At 42.2% G+C, this 19,005-nt stretch overlaps 1 protein-coding gene across 3 annotated transcripts in view; it reads right to left on the bottom strand.

Annotated features, from left to right (window-relative positions):
• Positions 1-18,744, bottom strand: part of rev3l (REV3 like, DNA directed polymerase zeta catalytic subunit) — a 171,669-nt gene extending 152,925 nt beyond the window's left edge. For 2 of the 3 annotated variants that reach the window (XM_059982930.1, XM_059982931.1), the window contains exon 1: positions 18,164-18,738. In XM_059982930.1, the coding sequence (XP_059838913.1) occupies positions 18,164-18,302 (139 nt within the window). In that variant the 5' untranslated portion in view covers positions 18,303-18,738. Of the gene's footprint in view, positions 1-18,163 lie in introns of all 3 variants that reach the window. The other variant, XR_009514473.1, reaches the window with a different exon arrangement.
• Between the last annotated feature and the right edge of the window lie 261 nt (positions 18,745-19,005).

Here is a 19,005-nt window from a genome sequence, read left to right as displayed (position 1 = left end):
TATGGTGGGAGATTTTAATTTCCCAAATATTGATTGGCATCTCCCTAGAGTGAGGAATTTACATGGGGTGGAGTTTGTTAGGTGTGTTCAGGAAAACTTCTTGACACAGTATGTAGATAAGCCTACAGAGGAGAGGCTGTACTTGATTTGGTATTGGGAAATGAACCGGGTCAGGTGTCGGGTCTCTCAGTGGGAGAGCATTTTGGAGATAGTGATCACAATTCTATCTACTTTACCATAGCATTGGAGAGGGATGGGAACAGACAAGTTAGGGAAACATTAAACTATGAGGCTTTCAGGCAGGAACTTGAAGCATAAATTGGAAACAGATGCTCTCAGGGAAACGTACCAAAGAAATGTGGCAAATGCTCAGGAGATATTTGCGTGGGGTTCTGAGTGGACACATTCCAATGAGACATGGAAAGGATGGTAGTATACAAGATCTGTGGTGTACAAAGGCTGCTGTAAATCTAGTGAAGAAAAGAGCTTATGAGAGGTTCAAAAAAACACTAGGTAATGAAATGAATCTAGAAGATTATGCTAGCAGGAAGAAACTTAAGAATGAAATCAGGAGAGCCAGAAGGCACCATGAGAAGGCCTTGTGGACAGGATTAAGGAAAATCCCAAAGCATTCTACAAGTATGTGATAAGATGTGAGAGAAGAGGACCAATCAAGTGTGACAGTGGAAAAGTGTGTATGGAATTAGAGGAAATAGCAGAGGTAATTAATGAATACTTTGCTTCAGTATTCACTACAGAAAAGGATCTTGGCGATTGTAGGGATAACTTGCAGTGGACTCAAAAGCTTGGAATGTAGAGGAAGATGTGCTGAAGCTTTTGGAAAGCATCAAGTTGGATAAGACAACAGGACCGGACAGGATGTACCCCAGGCTACTATGGGAAGTGAGGGAGGAGATTGCTGAGCCTCTGGCAATGATCTTTACATCATCAATGAGGACAGAGAGGTTCCAGAGCATTGGAGGGTTGCAGATGTTGTTCTCTTATTCAAGAAAAGGAGTAGGGATAGCCCAGGAAATTATAGGCCAGTGAGTCTTGCCATCAGTGATGGATAAGTTGGAGCAGATCCTCAGAGGCAGGATTTATGAGCATTTGGAGAGGCATAAGATTAGAAATAGTCAGCATGGCTTTGTCAAAGGCAGGTTGTGCCTTACAAGTCTGATTGAATTTCTTGAGGATGTGACTAAGCACATTGAAGAAGGTAGAGCTGTTGATGTAGTGTATGTGGATTTTAGCAGGGCATTTGACAAGGTACCCCATGCAAAGCTTATTGAGAAAGTAAGGAGGCATGGGATCCAAGAGGACATTGCTCTGTGGATCCAGAACTGGCTTGCCTACAGAAGACAAAGCATAGTTGTAGACGGGTCATATTCTGCATGGAGGCCAGTGAACATTGGTATGCCTCAGGGATCTGTGCTGGGACCCCTACCCTTTTTTAAAAAAATGTCCTGGACGAGGAAGTGGAAGGATGGGTTAGTAAATTTGTGATGACACAAAGGTTGGGGGTGTTGTGGATAGTGTGGAGGGCTGTCAGAGGTTACAGCAGGACACTGACAGGATGCAAAACTGGGCTGAGAAGTGGCAGATGGAGTTCAACCCAAATAAGTGTGAAGAGGTTCATTTTGATAGGTTAAATATGATGGCAGAATATAGCATTAATGGTAAGGCTCTTGGCAGTGTGGAGAATCAAAGGGATCTTGGGGTCCAAGTCCATAGGACATTCAAAGTTGCTACGCAGGTTGACTCTGGTTAAGAAGGCATATGGTGCACTGGCCTTCATCAATTGTGGGATTGAGTTTAAGAGCCAAGAGGTAATGTTGCAGCTATATAGGACCCTGGTCAGACCCCACTTGGGAGTACTGTGCACAATTTTGGTTGCCTCACTATTGGAAGGACATTGAAACCATAGAAAGGTTGCAGAGGAGAATTACAAGTTTGTTGCATGGATTGGGGAGCATACCTTACGAGCATAGGTTGAGTGAACTCGGCCTTTTCTCCTTGGAACGACAGAGGATCAGAGGCGACTTGATAGGGGTGTACAAGATAATGAGAGGCATTGATCATGTGGATAGTCAGAGGCTTTCCCCCAGGGCTGAATTGGCTAGCACGAGGGGGCATAGTTTTAAGGTGCTTGGAAGTAGGTACAGAGAAGATGTCAGGGGCAAGTTGTTATTTAAAAAAAAAGTGGTGTGTGCATGGAATGGGCTGCTGACGGTGGTGGTGACACAAATGGTAAGGTCTTTAGAGATAGAGACTCCTGGATGGCTACATGCAGCTCAGAAAAATAGAGGGCTAAAGGGTAAAGTCCAAGTAGTTCTAAGGTAGGGACATGTTTAGCACAGCTTTGTGGGCCGAAGGGCCTGTATTGTGTTGATTGTTTTCTATGTTTCTAACTAATATCAATGATAGCATGGCATTCATTTAAGTAGAATGAATGGCCTGATATGTATGAATGAATAAAAGGTAGCAAGTTTACTTCCAAAATGGACTGATTGGACAAATTTGAAGTCATGTTGTCTGAAATGTTGACACCACTCAGTCGCCAGTTTATTTATTAGACACAAGCAATAATTGAGGCCAGTAAATGTACATGTGGTCATCTGCTGCTGTAGCCCATCCACAAGGTTCAACATGCTGTGCATTCAGAGACGCTCTTCTGCACATCTGTTGTAATGTGTGGTTATTTGAGTTATTGTCACTTTCCTGTCAGCTTGAACCAGTCTGGCCATTCTCATTAACAGGGCATTTTTGCCCATAGAACTACCGCACACTGGAACTTTTGTTTTATTTTTGCACTATTCTCTAAACTCTAGAGAATGCCGTGCGTGAAAATCCCAGATTAGCAGTTCGAGGTACTCAAACCATTCTACCTCTTACTGACAATCATTCCACATTCAAAGCCACTTAGATTACATTTCTTCTCCAGTCTGATATTTGTTCTGAACAACTGAACTTCTTGACCACGCCTGAATGCTTTAATGCATTCAGCTGCTATTGTATTTGCATTAACAAGTCAGTGTACAGGCCACAGGGTTTACAGATAAAATAATTTTGACCTAGAATTAATCCAAGTTCTTTGATTGCTTTAAAAACATCAAACGGTGTAACAATCTTTGGTGATGGTGACAATGCTATTTTCAACTAACACATGCGCAAGTGTACTTTTCAAGTAGAGGAAGATATGCTACAAGTAAACTGAAGCAGTAGTCAATTCAATAACAGTTTAGGAATTATTAGCAGATATTTAAAGGAGCATGCAGTTTCAACACTCACTAATACAAATTGCTTTAGAGATTATATAGAATTCACCAGAAGCGAACAACAATGCTAGTTACTCAAAAAATTAAAATTTGAATGTTAATTGAAGATATATGGGCAAATGCACACCTGTCAAGATTTGTATTTTGCAGAGGTTAAATCAACATTAAATCTAACTGCCCTCTTCCCTCCTCAAACAGTTTTAAAACCGTTCCCACCTTCTTATTTTAGGTATTTAGTTTTAAATTTTCAGTGATTCAACTTTTTGCAAGAATTGAGGGTGCCAGACGGACAGCAGTTTGCAAGCTGGAATTAACCCAACATCACAGCTGCATGTAGCAGCTAGTAAACCAGCTGTGGAAGTAGGTTACATGTCCACCTTGGGTTGGGATACATCCCAAATAATAAGGAAATCAGAACAATTAAAGAATAGATTAGTCCAATTATGACATAAAGCTAAACCCAATGTGGCAATGTGCCATTTTACCAGTCTAGATTAGTACTTGGTCCAATTTAGATAATTCCCTTCAAACAGCCAATTCCCTTTGGAGGTTGATCAAATAAACCATATACTCCACTACTTCGATTGTACAATGCACTGGAGACGTGCACTTCTGGCATAACAGACAAAACAGCCTTTTTGTTTGCCTCCACTGGGGTGTACCGCCTAGGGTCTCAACTGTCAACCAATCAAACTGATTTACTATAAAACCAGGTTAATCAACTACTGAACCAGAAGAGCACTAGACCTTTGTGTTCTCAGCTACCTCCAGGGTTAATAGATTTAATTTTAAAAGCTACATTTAATTGCAATACAACACCCAGAACACTTAAGATTTTAACTGGACAATTGATCAGACAACTTCCATCCTGCAGGAGGATTACAGCACGTGGAAGTTTGTTTTCATTGGAGATTTCTCAATTCAGAAGTTTGCAAAGTTGATTTATAGCATTCAATTTGACAGGATTTATATAAGAGTATGCACAAGTTCTCAAAACACTGCATTTATCTTGTATTTGAAATCCATCTTTGAAATGCTACAAGAATGCTATCTATCCCCACTGTCCATTACACCAGGGTTCATGATACTACAGTTGTAAAGATTAGGGCAGACAGCTCAGAGGTTTTGGTGAATAAGAGCAGAACTGGGCAATGGTGTTAAGGCTGTAACTGGCCCTTAGGAATGGCAGTAATGGGGAACCTGGTTCATTCAAAATGCAAAACCAAGGTTAAGAATGGTGGGATTTCACTCAGGAGAAATGAAAGACTGAGTCAATGAAAAGAGAATAGGATTTGTGTTGAGAAGACAGAACAGATATAAATTTCTGTTCCTCCTGTAGTGCACGCTGAATGCAGTCTGGTTGTTTATAGAAAGTGGAAATGTCAAGGAGGGCATCTGAACAAGTATCAAGTGTTGACAACAAATACGGACATCAAAACTATTTTCAGGTGGTACCGAAATAGTCTGTAGGAGAGAAGGGATCCAAGGCTTGTCCTTTAATGTTAACTCAGTTGCTCTATAATCCAAACACAAGGAAATCTGCAAATGCTGGAAATTCAAGCAACACACACAAAATGCTGGTGGGATGCAGCAGGCCAGGCAGCATCTATAGGGAGAAACACTGCTGACGTTTCAGGCCGAGACTGACAAAGGGTCTCAGCCCGAAACATCGACAGTTTCTCCCTATAGATGCTGCCTGGCCTGCCACGTTCCACCAGCATTTTGTGTGTTGCTCTATAATCCATTCAGGCCTCTTGTAGCATTTCATTTGCATTTATACATCATTCATGATACAAATTACAGAAAATTTCAAAAGCATTTCGTTAAAATTATTCAATTTTCTCCAAAAATCACTGTTTTAGAACTTTATTTTGGATACTGTTTACAAAACAGTTGCTCTCTGCCAAATCTATGCTTACCATGCCACGAATTTGATTTATTAGTACATTAGCCTCAAAGTTCAGGCTGTAGCTACTGAAGTAATATGAGCAATACGGGAATTCTGAGTTACTATCACTGATTTATGAAAGGAATTTGTTGTGTGGTGGTTGAAGCACAATACAAGACAAAAATCTATGAACTACAAAGTTGTGCAACATAAAGGAAATTTGGCAGAGTGGTTTGGCGTTCATGGACCATTCAGAAATCTGATGTTAGAGGAAGGAACTGTTCCTGAGTATGGAGAGAAGAAATCCATAATGGTCTCACTACTGTTGCCTGCAGTAATAAAGTGCCCAAAAATGCCTTCTGTGATCATACTAAACAATTCTTATTTAAAACTTACAAGAGATGAAGGATACAATTATATAATGCAAGCTACTTGAGAGACCAGAGATCTATGATGATCCAGACAATTTCAAATGTCACTAAAATAAAATTCCTCCAAAATTGGTATAAATTCTTTGGTAATGCTGACAAAATCATTTAGAGAAGCCATGTCTCCTAGCTTAGTCTGTACACAATTTCAAACCTATAATTTGGCAGTCAACTCTTAAATTCCCTGAATTACAAGCCAATCCATCCAAAAACAATTTGAGAATGACCATTATATGCTCACCTTCCAAGCCAAATTTGAATTAATTTGATTTAAACAATTCAATGGATATTATCCAATATTAAAATAATTTATGGCATTAACTAATTTTCAAATAGAATGTAGGTTTAAAACCTACTTGAAGCTACATCCTTGCATTTCCGAGACAAGATTTTGAAATCTGGAACAAAAACCAGGTTGCTGGAGGAACTCAACAGATCAGGCCCTGCATTGGGACCGACTAAAAAGGAAATAACCAGAGGGAGTGAGAAGGGAAGATGAGGTGTGTGAGTTATAAATATTTGTAGATTCCAAAACTTGATCAACATGATTGAGTGAATACTGAGATCAGTAACCCTCTTCTGCAGTCAGAGGTTCCCACCTGCTTCAAGCAGGTTTCAGTTACACAGGTGCTCAACCATGTGCTAATCTACCTTAAGGACTATCATCTCATAGGCCTTGCATCTAGTGATGACATGTTTTAAGAGGCTGGTGATGAAATACATCAACTCCGCCTGAAAAGCAATTTGAATTTGCTTCAATTAGCCTGTCAGAGCAACAGGTCTACTGCAGATTCAATCTCAGCCCTGGATAGTGAAGATGTATACACCAGGAGATTCTTCATCAACTACAGCTCTGCATTCAATACCTCAAAACTAGTCAAACTTTTGAAACTTGGCCTGAATACCTCCTTGTGTAATTTTGATCCTCTAGTTCCTCACTTGCAGACCCCAGCTCGGATTAGCAACATCTCCTTCACAATCTCCATCAGCACAGGTATACCACAAGGCTTGGTGCTTAGCCCTCTACTTTAGTCGCTTAACACTTATGACTGTGTTGAAGCACAGCACCAATGCCATATTCAAGTTTGCTGACAACACAACTGTCATTGGCCAAATCAAAAGTGGTGACAAATCAGCATATGGAAGGAAACTGAAAATCTGACTGAATGGTACCATAACTTTTTCCTTAATCAATGTCAGCAAGACCAAGGAGCTAATTGTTGACTTCAGAAGGAGAAAACTAGAGGTCCATGAGCCAGTCCCCAGGATCAGAAGTGAAGGTCGGCAACTTTAAATTCCTTAGTATTATTTCAAAGGACCTGTCCTGGACCCAGCACACAAGTGCAATTACAAAGAAAACATGGCAGCACCCGGACTTCCTTAGGAGCTTGCATAGATTCAGCATGATATCCAGAGCTTTGAAAAACTTCCAGAGATGGTAGTGGGGAGTATAATGACTGGCTGCATCACAGGCTGGTATGGGAACACCAATGTCCTTGAACAGAAAATCCTACAAAAAAAAGATATAGCACAGCCCATCATGGGTAAAGCCTTCCCCACTACTGAGCACATCCAGTGTTGTTGCAAGAAAGAATCATTATCAGGGACTCCCAGCACCCAGGACATGCTCTCTTCTTGCGGCTGCCATCAGAAAGGTGGTACAGAACTCAGACCACCAGGCTCAGGAACAGTTATTACCCCATAACCATCAGATTCTTGAACCAAAGAAAACAACTTCACTCAGCTTCTTGTTCCATCACTCAAATGTTCCCACAACCTACAAACTCACTTTCAAGGGCCCCTTCACCTCATGTTTTCTATATTCATTGCTTTTCTAATTATTTCCATTTTTTATTTGCACAGTTTGTTGCCTCTTGCACACACTGCTTGAACATCCAGTTGGTGCGGTTTTTCATTGATTCCATTATGGACTTATTAAGTACGCCTATGAGAAAATTAATCTCAGGATTGTATATGACATGTACTTTAATAAGTTTACTTCTAACAAGAGGGAAATATTAAGTAAATGTTTTTCTACAGAGGTAAGCTTTCTATATCAGAATAAAAATCATTTTAAAACTCAGGGGTTCGGAATCCATAATTACCTTAAAAAATGAACTGCATTCTTGAACTGGTACAGTGTAATGAAAACACTCTACTATGACTCCTACTCTGACAACTGGAATTCCAAAATTTTGATCCAGCAATAATAGCTGCACTCAATCCAAAGTGCTGCTCAACTTCAGGTACTATTATTTCCAAGTTGCCCACTGTCACAGTTTTTCATGGAGATGTGGTTTTCTAGTTCTTAACAAGAGGACCTACCACAGTTAACGATCCAGGAAGCAGTGGACATCAAAATGAAAGGCAAAAAATGAAATGGCAATCAAATGGACATATTTACGATTTTCTATCTAAGCAATTAAGCTTCCCATTGGAGGTACATTCTGAACAAGAATATGCTATCATAAAACTCATTTACACCTGTAGAAAATGGAACCTGAGCCACTCAACCAATGACTTGCTCTTCTAGCATCTATGTTTAGCTGTAAAGGTCAAGGATTCAATGGCTAGTCATCTCATTAGTTAGTTATTGTTTGCATTTTTTGCTATTAAGTATGAGCCCAAGCATGAATGCATCTTGTTTTTGCCCAAGGCATTGTGGGTGAATGTTATTAAATAGGATACAACAGCAAGCATACCCATTTCTCAACCTGTTTAAAAGGGCCATTGATAAAGCAACTAAGCTGATTGGGCCCAAGTTACTGCCCTGAAAAGCACCTACAGTGCCTTCCAGTTGAGGGAATTAGCCTTCAAGAAAACAAGATTTCATGTCCAGGGCTTCCCGTAAGACAGTGGCATATTCAATCACAGTGACTTCTACGGGGCCAAAGGTGTTGTCTTTTTTAAATTAACATTTTACGATTGCAAGAACCTGCTGGACATTAAAAACTTGAAGTACGGTAGGTCTACCCTCATCGTTGAGTTGCTCATTGGCAGACAAATTGAAGGAACTGGAATTAGTGCAGATTATTGTCATTTAAAAAAAATTGGATAGGTATAGGGACAGGTAAGGAACGGAGGGTTATGGGCTGAGTGCAGGTAGGTGGGACTAGGTGAGAGTAAGCGTTCGTCACGGACTAGAAGGGCTGAGATGGCCTGCTTCCGTGCTGTAATTGTTATATGGTTATTATGCTCCTGCATCAGAGGAGTCGGTGCATGAAGATGGTGTGCAGTCTAACAGCGAGTGATCATCTTAGTCACTTGCTTGTGATGACTACTGGACGTTGTTAATGTGGAATTCTGCAATTTTGATTCACTAATTTGAGACCCTGCTGCTCCTCTGCTGTCTGTCTATAAATTAGTGATGTAGCCAGGACTAGGCCTCAAGCCATGTTGTTGCTTAATTACAGCCACATAGTCGAGACACTTCATGGTTTGTGCACTCCTCCAGGGGCAGTATGGTGCAGTATCCAAGGTACAGTTGGTGCTGCCAGTGTTCGTTTAGCAGAAAACGAGCTGTAGTGTTCAAATGCAGACTCCTGCAACATTCATGGACACAGGGTCTTGGACTATTTTTTGTGTGACTACTTACTAATTATATTACGTGTTTGCTCTATGTGCCTTGTGCTGTGTGTGACTGTTGGTACTATGTTTTGTACCTTGGCTCCAGAGTAATGATGTTTTGGTTGGCTATATTCATGTATGGGAGAATGACAATTAAACTCCAGCTATTGCTTGTGATTAAGACTCCTGAATATCAAGTCAAAGGAACTCTCGCTTCATCTCAAAATTTCAGATGGATTATTTATCTGAACCAAGACCAATAAATTCCAAATCTGGGAAGTCATTCAAACATCTCAAATTTGAAAATTCCCACACAAGTACACAACTTTTAAGGAGAAATGTCTAGTTTTACAAAGGTCCATGCACTTCTGTAGAAAACTGCTCTGGATTAAACCCTGAAAACTAGGAGTCTAATCCCTACCCTTATCAACCCTGAACAATGCAGCTTTACTCTCAATTACCATTACTAACAATTCCATCCATTTAAGATAGCTCCAACTTAATCAAGAATGCCTTACTTGAAGTCAACCATAGATCCAAAACCCATGCACAAATTTCAATACAGTATAACTATCATGTAGCCATTTCAAAAAGATTAGCTTAATTTACTTAGAGGAACTTTAGATGGGAAACATTATTAAAAACAGAAATGCAGCTACAAGGTTTTACATTGAATTTCCCCAATTTGAATGCCTTGTGTACACACCTGCTCACCAATGTCTTAAAAAAGATCGTGGAAAGTTCAAAGTTTCCCAGGTTGAAGATTATAGTAAATAAGTAACTTGATAACCTTTTCTAGTGACTGGAAAATTAGCCTTCAAGTTTTTAGAGTTCAGATATCAGGATGTTATACAGAGGAACACCCATTTTACACAATCTTGCTTACATTGAATAAGTAACTCAATAACAGGTAAAACAAGAGAACATTATAAAACCCAAAATAAAATCTTTGGCATAATCCACCTCTCCAAGGGTAATCAATATGATCACTACAAGATCATTTACAATTTACAAGACTGATATAATTCTAACCTCCAATTTGGAGGAAACACTCAAGGCAAGGTGGCAGGTACATACACAATGTAATTAACTAAGTATCAGTGCAAAGTTTATATTGGCATCTTTAAACAATGAAGGATATTGAACCTGATAAACAAGTAAACTCATCAACCAAGTACTCAACAATTTTCTACAACTTTTGCATTTCTGTTTATACACAAGAATTTGTAGGGGTGTTACTTGCAAAGCCAGAATTTTTTTTTCCAATTCTCAACTGACCACCAGGCAATAGTCAATATACAGCACAGCTCATCATCCAGGCCAACCAAGGTGCTTTCCTGAGCTACTCCTATTCACTATACTTGGCCACTTCTGCTCTATCTTTTCCAAATGTCTTCACATTGCTTTTACCACTTCCTCTGGCAGCTCTTCATATTACATATTGTATGGAAAACATGCTTTTCAGATCCCTCTCAAAACCCTTTCCCCTCGGGCCTCTTATTTTTACTTAGGAATACAGTGCAGAACAGACCTTTCTGGGGACCCAATGAGCTGTGAGGCTCAGCAACCCACATTTAACCCTAACCTAATCACAGGGCAAAATTTACAATCACCAATTAACCAGTACATATTTGTACTATGGGAAAAACCAGAGCACCAGGAGGAATCCCACGGTCATGGGGAGAAAAGGCAAATTCCTTACAGACTGTGCTAGAATGGAACTCTCAGCTCTGATGCCCTGAGCTGTAATAATGTTGTGCTAGACACTATGCTACCCTGAAGAAACTGACGATCCACCTTTTCAATACGTGTGATATTATAATCCTCTACAAGGGCACCCACAGCTCCTTCACTGCAAGGGGGGGGGGGGGGAGAGAAAGAGAAGGGAGAGGAAAGAGGGAGAAAGAGTCCGAGCCTATTCTGTCTCCTTGAAAATCAAGCCAGACATTCCAGGTGCTATCTTTGTGAATATTTTCCACATCCCTTCTAGCTCAAGACATTCTTCCTATAGCATGGCATCTTGAGCTGCAGACAATACTCTAGGCACAATTTCATCAACATCATAAGCAGGATTCTTGAACCAATGTTGTCCTCTTGGGAAACTCCCAGAGGAAGAAGATTGGGTAATTCTCTTGACAATTAGTTTTAATGCACCAGCTGCAAGTGACTCCACCTGCCAAATGCTTGTAAATATCTTCCTTTTTGATAAACTAGATACATTATTTGTGGTGAACTCAGGCCAAACCAATCCAATTTGCAAGTTGACTTCTATGACTAGACGTTATGGAATGCTGTACTTTTGAAAAGTTAGATACTTACTTGTCTGAATAGGGTCCCAATTACAATCTGCCAGAGGCAGCTTGTGCTTCATTTCCCCATACAATGATTTCCAGAAGTCAAATGCCTAGCGCTTCATAAAACATACAGGGAATACTTTACTCTCTATAGACCTAGATCAGGAAATTACATATCCAAGGCATTCCCAGCAGCCTCCTAAAGAGATGCCCTTTTTCACTCCAACCTCCACCATACAATGTGGTTTATTCTGCGATCCAAGTTCCCTCATTTTAGCCTGGCAATTGCACTAATTGAAAGTCACACACTTCCACCATTTCCCATGCATGTGTATTTAGTTAATACCTACTATCTGCCCTTTTTAATGGCATCCTATCACCAAACTTTCACCACTATTTTTTACTCATTTACTATTTTTACCATTGTCACTCATTCGTCTGATCCATCCAGCTCAAATATTTCCGCCACACTGCAACATGCTTGAAGCAACTTAACATTTTTCTCCCTTCTCCATGAGAGGGACATGGGCTTCACAAGCTGAGCCAGCATTTAATTGCCAGATGAATCTTGATGAATCTTGAACGGCTGTAGTCCATAATGTGTGGAATATCCACATTGCTGCTGGGAGGAGTGTTGCAAGATTCTGATTCAATGACAATTATGCACTTCTGAGTCACAATAGTTATTAACTTGGAAGGCAACTTCCAGTGGTTGCGTCCAATACATTCAATGTTCATTCTTCAACCTGATACACATCATGGGCTTGGAGTCTTGGCAAGTCGCTGCCGAGAGCATCTTCTAGCTGGTACCAACCACTCTGCTGGTGGCAGAGTAAGTGAATGATTGTGGATGTGTGCTGTATGATGTTGAGCTTCGAGTACTGTATCATACTCCTTTAAATAGTGGGCAGGATTTGGGGAGAGTTAGGAACAAGTTACACACACAGAACACTGGAGGAACTCAGCAGGCCAGACAGCATTTATGGAAAAAAATTGCAGCTGATGTTTGAGGCCAAGACCCTTTATCAGGACTGGGGAGAAAAAAGCTGGAGTTTGAGTAAGAAAGTGGGGGGGAAAGAGAGGAAGAAACACAAGCAGATAGATAAAACCAGGAAGGGGTGGGGAAGAGAAAAGAGGGGTGAAGTAACCAGCTGGAAAGTTGATTGGCGAAAGAGATATAGGACTGGAGAAGGGGGAATCCGACAAGCAAGGACAGAAGGCCATGGAAGAAAGAAAAAACAGGAAATCGATGCTTATGCCATCAGGTTGGAGGCTACCCTGATGGAATTAAGGCATTGCTCCTCCAACTCGAGTGTGGCCTCATTGCAACAGTAGAGGCAGCCATGAACTGATGTGTCAAAATGGGAATGGGAAGTGGAATTAAAATGGGTGGTCACTGAGAGCACTCACTTTTTCTGCTAGACAGAGTTTAGGTGCTCAGTGAAGCGATCTCCAAATCTGTATCAGTTAAGTGCTGCCTCACCTGAGCAGACTGGCAGTGAGTGGGGAGGTGTAGGAGCAGGTGTAGCACTTGCTCCACTTACAAGGATAAATGCCAAGAGGGAGATCAGTGGGGAGGGATGAATGGACGAGAGAGTCGCATAGGAAGCGATCCCTGAAGAAAGCAGAAAGGAACTTCCCAGCTCTTTATTTCATCCCTCTCCCCCACCCCTGCTTCATCTCTCACCTTGTGGTTCTTCCTCCCCTCCACTTCCTTGCACTGACTCGTCTTTTCTTTCCCCCCCAGTCCCGATGAAGGGGCTCCGCCTAAGACATCTACTGTACTCTTTTCCAGGGGTCAATAACCTTTTCTGCACCACAGACTGGTTTAATATTGACAATATTCTTGTGGACTGGCTGACGGGGGAGGGGGTGTTATTCACGAACGGAATATAGGTGATAAGTCAACTATGTGTCACTTACAAGTGGCTAATAAACCCTTTTTGAAATGAAATTGAGTGTATCTACAGAATTTAATATTAAACAGGCATATTTTCCCTCGCATGAATATAGTGATAAGCCAATTATAACTCACTTATAAGTCAATAGCATCATAACATTTGGATATTAAACACACAGCACATATTTTCCTCGTATGAAAATGTAATCAATGCAACACACCAGTGAGAGGACAAGGTACGGGCCGGAGGTCCCCGTGCAGGGGCCGCGGCAGTCGCAGTCTGGAGAGACTGACCAACTGAGGAGTGTGACAGGGCACGTGCCCCCCCCCCCCCCCCCCATAGGTCGATAGGATCTATCAGCTGACAAAAGTTTGGCTCGAGGGATGACTTTCAGTGGATCAGAGAGAGGTAGCAGCTCTGCTACTTACAAAACCCTCTGCCCAAATTAGGTCGTCTACAAATATTTTAGTACTGGGTTCCCCACAAGCATTCAGTGTGCTAAACAGGTTTAGAGGCGGCGCCCATTTGTCCGTGCTCCAGCCCAGTAGCATTGGCACTTCTCGCCGGCCAGTTACCTGAGGCCAACCAGTGATCCCCGGCGCTAGGGTATCCCTGCGTTTAGGCGACTGATGACCTGCGTGGGCATGAAAGGGAATGAGGAAAGGTGCAGCTGATTCATATCATTTCATATTGACAAATTACATTGTTTCCTCACAGCCCGGTAGCACATGCTTTGCAGCCTGGTACTGGTCCGCAGCCCGGTGGTTGGGGACCACTGCTCTTTTCCATAGATACTGCCTGTCCAGATGAGTTCCTCCAGCTTCCTGTGTGTTGCTTGGATTTCCAGCATCTGCAGACTCTCTTATTTGTGATAGGAAGCAAGTTAGTCACAACAAGTTTCCCTTTGTCCTGACAAAGGGTCTCGGCCCGAAACATCGACAGTATTTCTCCCTATAGATGCTGCCTGGCCTGCTGCATTCCACCAGCATTTTGTGTGTGAGGCTTTAGCTCAACAGGTTTCAACGTGAACAGGGGGAGCTCAGATGAGTCAAGTGCTTTTCTAAAAAAAAATAAAAATTAGAGAGTAGTCAGGATGGAATGCCCCTCCTGGCAGATGTGGGAATTCAGGGTACCTCATGGTTTCCCTGATGACTATATATAAAATTTTGAGACAGGCCCTTCAGCCCATCTAGTCCATGCCAAAACTATTTAGACCGCCTATTCCCATCGACCTACAGCAGAACCATGAGCCCTTCTATCCACGGACCTATCCAAATTTCTCCTAAACATTGAAATTGAGCTCACATGCACCACTTGTGCTGGCAGCTCATTCTACACTCATGACCCTCTTTGTGAATAACTTTCCCCCTCATGTTCCCCTTAAACTTCCCACTTTTCACCCTTAACCAAACCCCAGCAGAAAAAGCCTGCTTGCATTTACCATATCTATACCCCTTAAATTTTCACACCTCTCAATCTTCTATGTACTAAAGAATGCAGTTCTCACCTATTCAATCTTTCCTTATAACTCAGGCCCTCAAGACCCAGCGATATTCTTGGAAACTGTCCCTACTTTCAACTTTGTCTACATCCCTCCTGTAGGTAGGCGCCCAAAACGGCACACACACAATGGTCCAAATTCTGCTTCACCAACATTTTATACAACTTTATAAATCAATATACTGAGTACAGGAGATGGGATGTTATGTTGAAAGCCAATGTGCCAAAAGTTTTCTTTATGACCCAATCTATCTGTGACGCCACTTTCAACAAATTACGGACTTGTATTCCCAGATCTGCAGGAAATGCACCCAACTTTAGCACTTGACCAACTGGGTCATGGAGATGGAGACGAATGTACTCAGAATCATTTGGAAGGCTGAAGATATTATAGACGAGAATTTTGAAGTAGTGGTCACAACCACAGTACTGACTGTGGACAACAGGAAAAATTCAAAAGGGCGAAGAATGCAGGACTGAAGGGGATGTGTTTAAATGCACATAGTATTCCAAATAAAGTGGATGAACTCATAGTGCAAGCAGAGATTGGGCAGTATGATGTGGGCATCACCAAGTTGTGGCTGAAAGAAGGTCATAGTTAGAAGCTTAATATCAAGGATATACTTTGTATCAAAAGAACAGGTAGGAAGGCATAGGCTGGGGTGTGGCTCTGTTGATAAGAGATGGAATTACATCTTTAGAAAGAGGTAACATAAGGTCAGAGAATGTTGAATCTTCGTGGGCAGAGCTAAAAAACTGCAAGGATAGAAAACCATTATGGGAATTATACACAGGCCTCCAAATAGTAGCCAACATGTGGGGTTGAGACTGCAAAGGGAGCTGGAAAAGGCATGCAATAAGAGTAATGTCATAATTGTAGTGGGGGACCTCAATATGCAAGGGGATTGTGAAAAATCAGATTAGTGTCCAATTGGAGAGGTAATTAGTTGAATGCCTATGAAATGGCTTTTTAAGTGCAACTTGTGCTTGAGTCTACTCGGGGAGAGGTCATATTGGATTGGGTGTTGTGTAACAACCCAGATTTTATTAAGGAGCTTAAGTTAAAGGAACCCTTAGAAGACAGTAATATGATGAACTCATACTGTAATTTGAGGGGGAGAAACACAAGTCACATGTATCAGTATCACAACAGAATAAAGGGAACTACAGAGGCATGAGTGAAGAGCTTGCCCAGGTGGACTTGAGAGGGATACTGGCGGGGATGATGGCAGAGCAGAGATGGCTGAAGTTTCTAGGAATAATTCACAAGGCACATGATAGACATGTTCCACAGAGGAAGTAGCTCCCAAATAGTAGGGGTAGGCAGCCATGGCTGACAAGGGAAGTCAAGGAGTGCATAAAAGCATAAGGTAACAAAGTGAGTGGGGGGTTTTTTTAAAACCCGAAAAAGGCAACTAACAAAGCCATAAGGGAAAAGATGAAATATGAAGGAAAACTAGCCAATAATAAAGCATGATATTAAAAGATTTTTCAGTTATATAAAGAGCAAAAAGGTGAGAGCTGATATTGGACCACTGGAAAATAATGCTGGTGAGGTAGTAATGAGGGATAAAGAAATGGCATATGAACAAATACTTTGCATCAGTTTTCACTGTGGAAGACACTGGCATTGTGCCAGAATTCCATGTACCGAAAACAATGGACATATCAACAGTCAGGTAGCCAAGTTAACTGGGTCTCAGCCTGAAACACCCACTGTTTACTCTTTTCCATAGTTCAGCTTGACCTGCTGAGTCTGTGTAATGCCCGTGACATTGCATACAGTGACAAGATGACCAAGCTTGAAACAAACAGATACCCCTTAATCTGGCTTACTAGCCCTGCAAGTGTCCACACATTAAGATTGCTATAGCTGCAAAACAATATAGAGGCAATATGCTTTTAAAAATTGGGGAGGGGGAGGTGGAAGGAGGAAAATGAATGTGCATATATTACCCAAGGAAGGAATTTTAAGCAACAAATCGAAGCCTTCAGCCACACTCACTTCTTGGCATCATTAAACCTCACACCAGCTGGCAATTCAAAATACACACCCATGTGACATCCAACCAACTACATAAATTGAGAAGTTTTAAAAGATTAAGCAAGCACCGAATTCAGTAGCGGCTGCATCTTATCCAAGATGCACTTTGAAAATCAACATAACATTGTTTGCTTGAGCAAGTCCCCAAAACTGACTCAACATATTATTCAAAGTGATTAATCTCGTATTGTAATTCTACAAATGTGATTAACTTTTTACTGAGTTAGTAAAGTCAGACTTGAAAACATCCACACTCAAATTTGATGCAAAAATATACAGCAATTCCATATAACCAGTCTCTAAACAAAATTTCAGAAAACCACACCTGTCTCCAAATTAAAGATATTAAATATGAACTAAAATGTTTTGCAATCAACACTAATTCTAATGCACATTGTTGAAAGCAAGAATGCTAATTTTCAGAAAGTTATTCTATCTTCCATTCTTTGCATGTAAAGATCACCCTTGAGGATCAACAAGGAAAACAGAAATGCACCAACAACTTCAACAGTACCAGTACCACCTATAACAGAAAAACAGTTACATTTTTAACTGCAGCCCTGCTATGACTGGTAAAATATGTCGGGAGCCATCGAGTAAACATGGCAATTGAAGTCACATTACGGTCGGCAAATAAAAACTAATTAAACATGAAAGATGCTGAAAATACGTGAACAAAACTACACCTCAATTGGTCCCTTTTTGGTGCATTAGAGAGAGCATGGCTCCCTGGAATTTATTACCACACGAGGTTCAGTTACTATGTGAATTGCACTACAGCTAGTTCTGTTTCCCCAAGGTTGGTAACTGAACACGGATAGATCTGCCTGATAATTATAACAACGCTGATCGGGGAGGAAGATTTTTCTTTACAATTAATAAAAGATCTACACAATTCCCACCTTCCCCTTGAGATAGATTTTTTTTTAAATAGACGGTTTTATCCCTCTTGAGTCGTTAGATATGACACAGAAGTCAAATCTGAGAGCAGTCTGACTGACAGTATCAAATCTCCCTCGACATCAAAAGAAATCCAGGGGTGCACACAACCACTGATGCCCAGTCGCATATTGAACATGTGTATTAATTTTATGCACGCACTAAATATACTGCACACAAACCTATTGCTTCATGGCTGCCTGTGTTTTACAGCGAGGGCTCTACAAAATGGCAAGCGCTCTAACCGAGCCCGCTTGCAGCCCCAGCGGGGGAAAACCACTGCAGTTGTTAACATTTCACAACAGTTGCCATAAGACCACCTACCTGCAGGTGTTGGCCCGAAGATACGAACCACTGGCACTCTGGTCACCTCAGCCTGCCTGAACTCAGAGTAGCAAACATCCAGACCGGGGAGCGGACTGGACATATAGTAATCGGCGGTGACAATCCTCACTGCCAGCATACTGACCCGACCCTTGCAGCTGTGCTTGCTTAAAGGAAATTAATGTACTAACGCAGCCTTCGGAATGAGAGAGTTTCAAACGCAAGCAGTGCCTGCTGGCGGTTGCTAGGGAGCTGTCAGGCCGAGGCGGACGTGCTACTGGCCGCGAGTGAGCAGCAAGACGGAGCGGCTGCGGGCCTGGGCAACGCGTGTGTCCATGTCTCGGGGTCCCTGCGCCTGCGGCCCCGCTGCCGCTCACACATGACGCCGGGCGCCGAGTGTGTGTTTTTTTTTGCTGGAGTGGGTTGGTGGGCGAGAGAGAGGTGTGGTTAGAGGGAAGGTGGTGGTGTGGGTGTGCGCCGACCCGGCGCTGCTCCCGCTCCTCACGGTCCCACCAGCTTCCGCCCGCCGCAGCTGCACTGCAGCATCACTCCCCCGTGCACCGCCGTATGAAGCGGAGGGGCCAGCGGAAGACCCGCCCTCCACCCTCCCCTCATTGGCTGGCCCCCCGGACGCCTCCGCAAGCCGGTTGGCCGCCGCCGACAGTGGAGCGGGAGGCGTCGTCGATCGGCTTCGACCCCGCCTTTCTTCTGCCCCGGGCCTCTCAATGATTGGCTGACTTCCGTGAATGCGAGCCTTTCGTTCCGCCCGCGTTGATTGGCAGAGCGTCCCGGAGAGGAGGGTCGAGTGATTGACAGGCTGATTGGCGGTGCTGCTTGGGGTA

This window comes from Hypanus sabinus, chromosome 10, assembly GCF_030144855.1.
Source record: "Hypanus sabinus isolate sHypSab1 chromosome 10, sHypSab1.hap1, whole genome shotgun sequence".
Taxonomy (NCBI): Eukaryota; Metazoa; Chordata; class Chondrichthyes; order Myliobatiformes; family Dasyatidae; genus Hypanus; species Hypanus sabinus.
Note: the sequence above shows the minus strand (reverse complement) of the source record. Positions and strands in the feature narration are given on the sequence as shown.